Source organism: Mandrillus leucophaeus, unplaced genomic scaffold (assembly GCF_000951045.1).
Source record: "Mandrillus leucophaeus isolate KB7577 unplaced genomic scaffold, Mleu.le_1.0 Scaffold58, whole genome shotgun sequence".
NCBI classification, from domain to species: Eukaryota; Metazoa; Chordata; class Mammalia; order Primates; family Cercopithecidae; genus Mandrillus; species Mandrillus leucophaeus.
The window spans coordinates 2959906-2970072 of NW_012106252.1; the positions used below are offsets into that span (position 1 = coordinate 2959906).

The window sequence follows — 10167 nt, forward strand, 5'->3', positions numbered from 1 at the left end:
CTTCACTCAACTTGAGACAGCCCCAACGGTCAAACCCGAAATACTGGTAGGAGGGGAAGCCACTGACAAGCTTTGCTCAAAACGGGCTCTGGGCCGTTGATGGGGTGGGTGGGCCTCGGAGGATCTGTTGTTCTGCTCTTCATCTGCCCAGCAAGGAGCAAGAGGTGGGTGAGGAGGCAGGGTTTCTGTTACACAAAATGAAAACTCCAAAGCGGGGCTGAGCTGGCCTTTTTCACGGTTTGAATGAGCAGCTCCGAGGCACCCTCCCCACCTTCGAGCAATGAGACCAAAGATCTTTCATAGTTCTCAAAAGCAAAGCAAGGGAAAAATGAACCCATGAGAGACATGTGCCTCACAGCTCAGACACAAATGCTGGCAAAGGGGGATGCTGAAGCTAATTCAAGGCCAGTTTCCCGCCTGCCAGAAACTTGGCTGGGGAGGAGAGGAACGTTGCAGCCTGGGGTCGCTGTTGGAAAAATCTCTCCGCTTTGCTTGGGACATTCCATCAACTCTTATTGTTTGAGGGATTCAGGGATGACCAGTCTGGTGGGGAGAGTGACACATATGTCACGAAGCCACTGCAACAGAGTGAGATACAGCATTGACCGGGGCAAGGGCAAGACAAGAAGGGAATAGTGAACCTGGGTCAGAGAGGTATTTAAGGTGGGTTTTGAAGGGTGTATAGGAGTTGTCAAACAAACGAGGAGCCACAAGGGGCCAAGGATGCGGCAGGAATGGCAAACTCCATTGCCATCAGAGGCTGACAGTGTAAAAGAGGGAAGGGGTATAAGGTGCAGGAAGTGGAGGGGAGTAGAGTAACCCAGAGGGTGAGTGCCCCACGTAAAGGCATTCAAATCCATTATTTCAAAAACTCCATGCTGCCAAGGTGAGTGTCCTGGGGACTACGGCTGCAGCCATGTAGATGGTCAGCTGAGACAACAGTAACAGAGACAAGAAAGAAGCACGCGGAGGGGAGAGTGGAGTAGCTGGCCATGCCAAGGAGGAAGATGGGGAGGAAGGACGCAGGCACAGGAGACCCAATCCTTAAAACGTGGTACAGCATGCCTAAGGAATTCGGACTTTATCCTGAAAACAATGGGGAACCATCAAAGATTTTCATTTTTCAAGTAGGTGAGTTAAAGGATGAGATTTGTGTTTTGGAAGGAGTTCTGTGGCAGCAAAGAAGCGGCAAAGCCCTGTGTCAGAACAGAGGTGGGGCTGGCTCTGTTGGGGGCTGGGATGTTGGGGGATGGAAGCAGGAAGCACTGGTGGCCAGTGGGGCATGGGGAGCAAAGATTCCCTTCATGCTCCATGGAGCGTCCTAGACACAGCAGACTCATCAGAAATGCAGCCTGATGCAGTAGCGAGAGCCTAAACCTTGCTGTCCCGTTCAAATCTCAGGTCCCTCTCTTAGCAGCTGTGTGACCCCAGGCATTTGGCTTAATCTCTCTGGGCCTCTATTTTCTGGAATCTAGGATGAGGATCACCAGGGTAGCTCATGAGATGTTATGAGGGAGAGACATACAGACCCAGTGACGGCAGAGAAGGATGGTTAGGAGTGTGGTTTCTGGAGTTGGAGAGTTTCAAAGCCTGCTCCCCTGCTGGCCATTGTGTGATTCTGAGAAAGTTACTTGCTGTGTTTCAGTTTCCTCATTGGTAAACGGGGTTAATAGTAGCACCTACCTCATGGGGCTTTTGAGAGGATGAAATGAGACCATACGTGCAGGCAGTCTGGCGCGCAGTGAGAGCTCAGTGAATATGAATTATCTCATTAGATACAGCAGTTGATAACATAGAAACTGCAAGATCTATCCGGCTCTCACCCATCCCTACCTACTGTCTGAAAGTGGATTCCCCAGATCTCTAGACCTCTAACTACCTCCCTGCTTCTCCTCTCTCTCCCCTATCCAAAAGAGAGAGAGAGAGAAGGTGTGTTGGCAGGTGAGGAAGTTCAGAGAGGAAAAAGCTTGGGGTGACTCTTAGGGAGAGCTGATTGGGCAGCTGTGATTTCCTGGGCAGTCTGGAGGACCTGGAAAAATGTGGTGATGGAAGTTCATGGTTTAGAGGTGGGGGCAGCCAGTCAATAATTATCTTTCCTAGATGGGGAGTCTCTCATGTTGGGGGCTCAGGTTGGAGTTCTAGGGAATTTTCATGATGATCATTACTGAAAACTCAAGAACTCAGAAAACACCCAACATCTAGGTCAACCACTCCTTAGCCCCAGAGATTCCCAACTTCACTGGTCTCCCCCAAGCTGCTGCCCCAGACCAGTTGCTTTATGACTTTGTAACAGGCAGGGATGATTTGACTCATGGCCACTGACCAGGCTCCCTTTTGCCACAGACGAGAGTTCCCCTAAGTTTCCCTGTGATGTTTCTTGAAAACCACCTGTTATGGACCTACAAGATCCTTGCTCATCCACCTCCTCCAAAGCACCTGGAACAAGAACTCACGGGCACACACGCCAGCACTCCCCCAATTCCCCTGCCCTGACAGGAACAGCAGAAGTGGGACAGAGCCCAGGAGAGGGGTTATCAACGGAGTAAAACAGAAACAAAGTTCTTGCTACTCAGATCTCACCCGTTGTGACTTATCAAACTTTGAGGTTTCTCGTTTCTCCCTGACAGTCAGAGCAGGCTTTCTCTAGAGTAACTGAAAGACATTTACGTGTTTAAAGAAACCTCGAGACTCGACCTCTGGATGAGTCAGTGGAGGATGGGCAGAGCGTTGAACCCTGAAGAGTGTGGTTGGGTATAAACATGTGGACTTAAACTCAGGAGCTCAGGGGTAATTCAGTGAGAAAGGAGAATGAGGGGTGCGGTGGGGAGCTCTGTTGTCACAGGGTCCAATCCCAGCGGGACTGCAAATGCCTGAGCCCAGGCTGGGAACGAGGGGACAGTGGCTGCTTGTCCCCAGAACAGAAAATGCAGCTAGGAAGCCCGCTTTGAGTGAACAGTGGAGGACTGGACTGCCAGGCCAAGCATTAAGGGCTTCATCCTCAGGGATGGTTAGAGCCCCTGAGGATTGAGGAGGAAGGTGAGGTGGGGACTGGCATCAGAGCTAAGCTTTAGGAAGATATGTCTAGCAGTAGTGTGCAGGATAATTTGCTCAAGGCAGGAGAAATACCCATTTATTTATGTAGCCCAATGCAGTCTCTCCTTCCCGGAGGAACTCCCAAGCCCAGAATCCTCGGCTTTACACACTTTCCGGGGAACACATTAACAACTGCAACCTGGATGCCATGCAGGGAGGCCTCCAGCAGGTGGTGCTGTGGCCAAGGACACGGAAGTGCCAGGCTCTCACTGCTTCCCCAGCCTCCATAGGGCCGCCAGCCTCCAGGAGAAGGTGCCTTAAACAGGTTCCCACGCATTTCCTGGCCCTATTGAGGTTGGAGCTGTCACGGGCCTGCCTTCACTTGTGGCATTGCAGTTACTGACTCTCCAGTTGGCCAGGCCCTACCTAGCTGGGACCCGAGGGTCAGGATACGGGAAGAGGGCCACCGACACCCTGACTTGTAGGTAAGCTAAGACGTCTACGCAAATTACTTTGTCAACTGTCCTCGCTGCTCAGCCTCAAGAAGAAGTAAGTTCCTGATGGCCCTGAGGCTCAGCCACAAAACCAAACTGAGCACATCCGGGCCTTGTGCTAAGCCGGGATCCCCTTCTGCTGCTCAGACCCCAGGAAGCCTCCTGACTTCCAGAACACATCCCTTCCCAAAGCTGACCCTGTTCCCCCTTCCACCTGCCCCCCCAAGCCTAGGTTAGAAAACAAGTTAAAGGAGGGAAAGAGTATGCAGGCACTTCAATTAAGCAAAAAAAATAAAGAAGTCGTGACATCAGGAAAGAGCATCCTTCCCCGACACTGCCACAGGACAGCATCCCCTCTGTGTCCTCTCGGGCCATCTTGATGCCCTCTCCCTTGGAAAAAGGACAGGCATTCGTTTACTTGTCATTCGTGTATTTGTTCATCATTCATGTATGTATCATTCGTATATTCATCAGCACACAATTGTGGGACACCTCCTCAATTCTGGGCCTGCACAAGATGAAAGGGAAGGGATCTCTGCCCCAAAGGCAAGCCAAGGGTGTGGGCCCAGTGGACCAACAGTCAGTGCTGAATGAATGTCATTTCAGTGAGGGGGTGTTGTGGAGCTGGTGGGGCCCTGAGGCAGTCTCCATCTCTGTGGACCAGTAAGGAACCTCATCCCTCTACCCAGCCTGTGGGGTGGTCCTCCTTCCTCAGCTCGCCTCCCTCAGGAGACACTCAGGCCTGGCTTTATGCACATGTGGCTGCCCACTCACTTGGATGCCAGGAAAATGCTCCTGGGCCAGTGGCTACCAGCACCAAAGCAAGGCTGGAAATGTGTGCACCCACCCCACGACCTCATAGCTTTGCTGCCTCGTCCCACATCACGTGGAGTCGGGGGGGCACTCAGACCCACCAACCAAGCTCAGTCTTGAGGGGTGGTCTGGGCTAGAAAGACTTCCCAGCTCGAAGCAGCAGCCTAGATGGGCCAAGACAGGGGGTGGGAGGGGCTGCCCTGCATTCTGATGCTGCTGCTTTCCAGGACCTGGGAATGGAGGAGGACGAGAAGGAGGTGAGGACAGTGATGCCGGGCAGCGGGCCAGGTGTTCAAAGGCACAATCTGGTTCTGATGTTCTCTTTCAGCAAAGAGAGTGCCTGGAGCTTGAGAGGAAAGTTCCCAACAGTGTCTCCCCCTCCACTGCTTTCTTTAATAATAAAGACTTGTCCCTGCCAAGCAATAACTTTCTCGCCTTGTCTCCTACAGGGAAACCAATGAAAAGCGTGCTGGTGGTGGCTCTCCTTGTCATTTTCCAGGTGAGGTTCCCTGCCAAGGAAAGCTCTGTTCCCTTCTCCACACGGCCTCCCAAGTCAGGGGTTTAGTGGAGGAACTGGGCATTTACTAGAAGATACAAGACCCAGACATAAGCCCGCCTGCCATTCATTAAGCTAATGGCTGTCCCCTCACCATCTGCTGAGTGACCCTGGAGAGCCACAGATGTTCTCTGGACTTCCTTTACTCCATTTAGATTAAAACATGGGGGAAAATAACTTGCCACCTTCCCTATCCCACCTCCAATCTCCCTGCCCAGGAGACAGAAACATGAGAATTCTCTTAGAGAGAAGAGCTGCAAAAATGGTTACTGGGTTTTGTGCGTGTGTGCTGAGAAAATCACCCTGGATCTGGAGATCTTGTTACTATCCTATCGCCCCAAGGTTGTCTCTTTCCAACCTTCACCCAAAGGCTCCCCTCGCAGCCCCCTTTTTCTTTGGTGAAATGGAGACCCATCTGGCCTCCCTGGCAGGGGAGGGAAGAGAGGATGGGGCCCGAGGGATGGGGAGAGGGGCGGATGAGCACGTACTTTATAGCAGGCCTGAACTCGGCAGGAACAAAGACCCTCACTTTACAAAGCTCTGTTTCTCAATCCAGAAACAGACAGAAAGTGTACCTCACCAAGTGCCAAAATTAGAGGAAACCATAACTCGCAGAGTCAACTTTCCCCCATTTGTTAGATGTGGGAGCTCAGAGTGGGGGCCGGGGAGTCCCGCTGAGGCCAGAGCGAGCGAGTCAGTGCTTCAGAATTCGGCTCGTCCCCAGGTCTGGAGGCCAGACGGGCAGCCTTCCAGAAGCTCAGGCCAGAGGCAGGCCCCAAACTGGGCACACTTCCCAAAACCCCATCCCGGAGGCCCCCGGAGCCTGGGCTGCAGCCCACAGCCTGGCCCCTTCCCCATCACCACTCCCTCCTCTCTCTCCCCTGTCTCCAGTATCTGGGGGGCTGTGCTGCTGGCAGTGGAGGCTGGAAGGTTGGGGCGGGGAGGAGGACAGCTGAGGCTCATTCCTCCCTTTCACTTGAGGAGGGGGTGCTCAGACAGGGCAGGATGTGGTGGGGCTGTGGGCTGCAGAGGCAGTGAGGCTGGAGGAGGGGGAATTATAAAACAGGAACAAGGTTCAAGGGGAGACGGGAAGGCAGGACTGGATGATGAAGAGTGCACTTCATAGAGGCCGGGAATACCGCCCTCCAGGAAGGCTGAGACCCCCTCATGTCCAGGGACCCCGAGTCTAAGGCCTTGGGCCGTAACCATGGCTGGGCCAATGGCAGCAGCCTCCTTCAGGGCTCCCAGGCTGCAGCCATGCCCAGGAGAGGGAAGAGGGGTTGCCGCTGACTTTTCGTCTCAGGCTAGCAATGGCCAAAGAAAAGGCTCCTGGACATCATTTTGTCCTCACCCTGTTCCCGAGCAGGACAGTGATGAATCCAGAACTTGGATGTAAAAAAGAGATAGAGACACGATGCGGTGAATCCCTCCAGCACAAATGTGTAGAAACCCATCGTCACTGAGCTGCTGAATCTGGTTCCTGGAGATAGAACCATGAGCCTCGCGAGGCGGGTCCTCCAGCCCAGCTCCCTGCCCTGCACGAGCCCGTCCATCGCTGTGCGCAGAGGCACGGGCAGGCATGGGCCCCCTCCTTCATTGATAAAATCACAGCAGGCTGCTGAACCTTCACCCGGCCCTGCAGACAGGCTAAAAAAAGCTCCAGCAGCTGAGTCCTGCTGATTGGGATCTGCCGGAAGAGATGCGAGGAAGAGAGAGGCAGAGAGGTGGGAGGAGAGGGCGGGAGCACAGAGGGAGAGTGGGAGACGAGAGCCGCGCTTCCTTCCAGGGACACAGCTGCTGAGGAGGCCTCGCCTCCACCCCTGTGGCCCATCATCCATTCACAGTCTTTATGGCACTTGGGCTCACGTTGCCTGAGCTCCTGCTGGGTGCTAAGAGCAGCCCCAGGATCTAGAGTCTCTCCAGGTCACCCACCACCCGTGATCACAGCAGTTGGCCCCAAACCCAAGGCTTCATGGCCTCAAAATGGGAGCACTTGCCCTCCTCTCTTCTCACTCCAGGCCCTCCTCAACCTTGACCCCCAGGTGGATTTTCCCCCTAAAGCTGAGGTCTTTTGTAAGCCCCCTGGAAAACTCCGCCAAGTTCTAAAGGAGGGTCAAGAAGAAAGACACATGTTCCCACTCTCACAGAGCTCCCCGAGGGCAAAATTAAAGCTCCATGGAGAGGAAATGGTGCTGGAACCTGGGCTAGGTACCTCACAGCAACCATGTGAAGCCAATGGGATTCATCTCCATTTCACAGAAGAGAAAACTGAGGCTCCGAGAGAGAGAGAGAGTTTAACCAGCTCAAGGCTCATCTGGGCTCCCAGAGCCCCACCAATTTCCAGTCCCCTGTCAGCACATGTAGAGTCTCTCAGACTTGGCAAAATCAGCCACTTGCTACTTATTAGCAGAACTGTAGAATCTCAGGCCCCATCTCAGCCTACTGATTTAGGATAGACATGTTCACAGGATTAACCAGGTGATGTGTATTGGAGTTAAAATTTGAGAAGCACTGATTTCAAACCAAAGAATCACCTGGAGACTTTAGGCAAACACAGATTCCTAAGCCCATCACCTGAGATTCTGGTTCAAGTGGGGCCTGAGAATTTGCAGTCCTAACAAGTTCCCAGGTGACGCTGTGATACTGATGATGTGGACCTCACAATGAAACCACTATTCCTCCCACCTGGGCAACATGGCAAAATCCCACCTCCACTAAAAATACAAAAATTCACTGGGTTTGGTGGCGTAAGGCTGTGGTCCCAGCTACTCAGGAGGCTGAAGTGGGAGGATCACCTGAGCCTAGAGAGGCCGAGGCTGCAGGGAGCCATGACTGCACCACTGCACTCCAGCCTGGGCAACAGAGTGAGACCATGTCTCAAGAAAAAAAAAAAGAGAGAAACCATTGCTCTAGGCTAAATCCCAGCCAGAGTTGGAGCCACTCAGCTAACCTGGCCTGTTTTCCCTCATTTCCTTCCCTGAAGGTATGCCTGTGTCAAGATGAGGTCACGGACGATTACATCGGAGACAACACCACAGTGGACTACACTTTGTTCGAGTCTTTATGCTCCAAGAAGGATGTGCGGAACTTTAAAGCCTGGTTCCTCCCTATCATGTACTCCATCATTTGTTTCGTGGGCCTACTGGGCAACGGACTGGTCGTGCTGACCTATATCTATTTCAAGAGGCTCAAGACCATGACCGATACCTACCTGCTCAACCTGGCGGTGGCAGACATCCTCTTCCTCCTGACCCTTCCCTTCTGGGCCTACAGCGCGGCCAAGTCCTGGGTCTTCGGTGTCCACTTTTGCAAGCTCATCTTTGCCATCTACAAGATGAGCTTCTTCAGCGGCATGCTCCTACTTCTTTGCATCAGCATTGACCGCTATGTGGCCATCGTCCAGGCAGTCTCAGCTCACCGCCACCGTGCCCGCGTCCTCCTCATCAGCAAGCTGTCCTGTGTGGGCATCTGGATACTAGCCACAGTGCTCTCCATCCCGGAGCTCCTGTACAGCGGCCTCCAGAGGAGCAGCAGTGAGCAAGCGATGCGATGCTCTCTCATCACAGAGCATGTGGAGGCCTTTATCACCATCCAGGTGGCCCAGATGGTGATCGGCTTTCTGGTCCCCCTGCTGGCCATGAGCTTCTGTTACCTTGTTATCATCCGCACCCTGCTCCAGGCGCGCAACTTTGAGCGCAACAAGGCCATCAAGGTGATCATTGCCGTGGTCGTGGTCTTCATCGTCTTCCAGCTGCCCTACAATGGGGTGGTCCTGGCCCAGACAGTGGCCAACTTCAACATCACCAGCAGCACCTGTGAGCTCAGTAAGCAGCTCAACATCGCCTACGACGTCACCTACAGCCTGGCCTGCGTCCGCTGCTGCGTCAACCCTTTCTTGTACGCCTTCATCGGCGTCAAGTTCCGCAACGACCTCTTCAAGCTCTTCAAGGACCTGGGCTGCCTCAGCCAGGAGCAGCTCCGGCAGTGGTCTTCCTGTCGGCACATCCGGCGCTCCTCCATGAGCGTGGAGGCCGAGACCACCACCACCTTCTCCCCATAGGCGACTCTTCTGCCTGGACTAGAGAGGGACCTCTCCCAGGGTCCCTGGGGTGGGGACAGGGAGCAGATGCAATGACTCAGGACATCCCCCTGCGAAAAGCTGCTCAGGGAAAAGCAGCTCTCCCCTCAGAGTACAAGCCCCTGCTCCAGAAGATAGCTTCACCCCAGTCCCAGCTACCTCAACCAACGCTGAAAAAAGACAGGGCTGATAAGCTAACACCAGACAGACAACACTGGGAAACAGAGGCTATTATTGTCCCCTAAACCAAATACTGAAAGTGAAAGTCCAGAACGGGTTCCCACCTGCTGGGGTGAAGGGGCCGAGGAGGGTGAGTGCAAGGAGTGTGGGAGTGGCCTGATGAGTCCTCCGAATGAACCTTCTTCCGGCCTCCCACAGACTCAAATGCTCAGACCAGCTCTTCCGAAAACCAGGCCTTGTCTCCAAGACCAGAGATAGTGGGGAGACTTCTTGGCTTGGTGAGGAAAAGCGGACATCAGCTGGTCAGACAAACTCTCTGAACCCCTCCGTCCATCACTTTCTCCACTGTCCTCCGAGCCAGCAGGAATGGCAGCTGCCACACCGCCCTAAAAGCACACTCATTCCCTCACTTGCCGCAGTGCCCTCCCAGGCTCTCAACAGGGGAGAGTGCGGTGTTTCCTGCAGGCCAGGCCGGCTGCCTCTGCTTAACCAAAGCCACACTCTGGGCTCCAGAGTGGGGATGACATGCACTCAGCTCTTGGCTCCACTGGGATGGGAGGAGAGGACAGGGAAATGTCAAAGGCGGGGAGGGTGACAGTGGCCACCCAAGGCCCACGTTCTTTGTTCTTTGTCACAGGGACTGAAAACCTCTCCTCATGTTCTGCTTTCGATTCGTTAAGAGAGCAACATTTTACCCACACACGAATAAAGTTTTCCCTTGAGGAAACAACAGCTTTAAAAGAAAAAGAAAACAAAAGTCTTCGGTAAATGGCAAATGAGTGTCTTTGTTTTGCAAACCCCCACACCCCACCTGACTGTCCCGTCTCCCCTCCTCCCTGCCCTCCCCCAGGCCTCGTTTCTTAGAGATGCTCAGAACCACAGAGGTTCTTAGCTCAGGAATGCTCTGAGCCCATCCGGTGACAGAGGACCAAGACGCTAAAAGGTAGAAAGAGGTTGAGGACAGGAGGTCCATCTTACAAATACCCTTCCAGAGTTCATGGGATAGGCCCCAA

The 10167-nt window shown here is 53.6% G+C and overlaps 1 protein-coding gene across 6 annotated transcripts in view; it reads left to right on the forward strand.

Annotated features, from left to right (window-relative positions):
* Nucleotides 1-9930, forward strand: part of CCR7 (chemokine (C-C motif) receptor 7) — a 13330-nt gene extending 3400 nt beyond the window's left edge. For 2 of the 6 annotated variants that reach the window (XM_011998935.1, XM_011998939.1), the window contains 2 exons: nucleotides 4790-4839; nucleotides 7880-9930. In XM_011998935.1, coding sequence (XP_011854325.1) covers nucleotides 4790-4839; nucleotides 7880-8956 — 1127 coding nt within the window. In that variant the 3' untranslated portion in view covers nucleotides 8957-9930. Of the gene's footprint in view, nucleotides 1-2694; nucleotides 3037-3337; nucleotides 3519-4789; nucleotides 4840-7879 lie in introns of those variants that run through there. The other 4 variants (XM_011998936.1, XM_011998937.1, XM_011998938.1 and 1 more) reach the window with 4 other exon arrangements.
* Nucleotides 9931-10167: the final 237 nt, after the last annotated feature.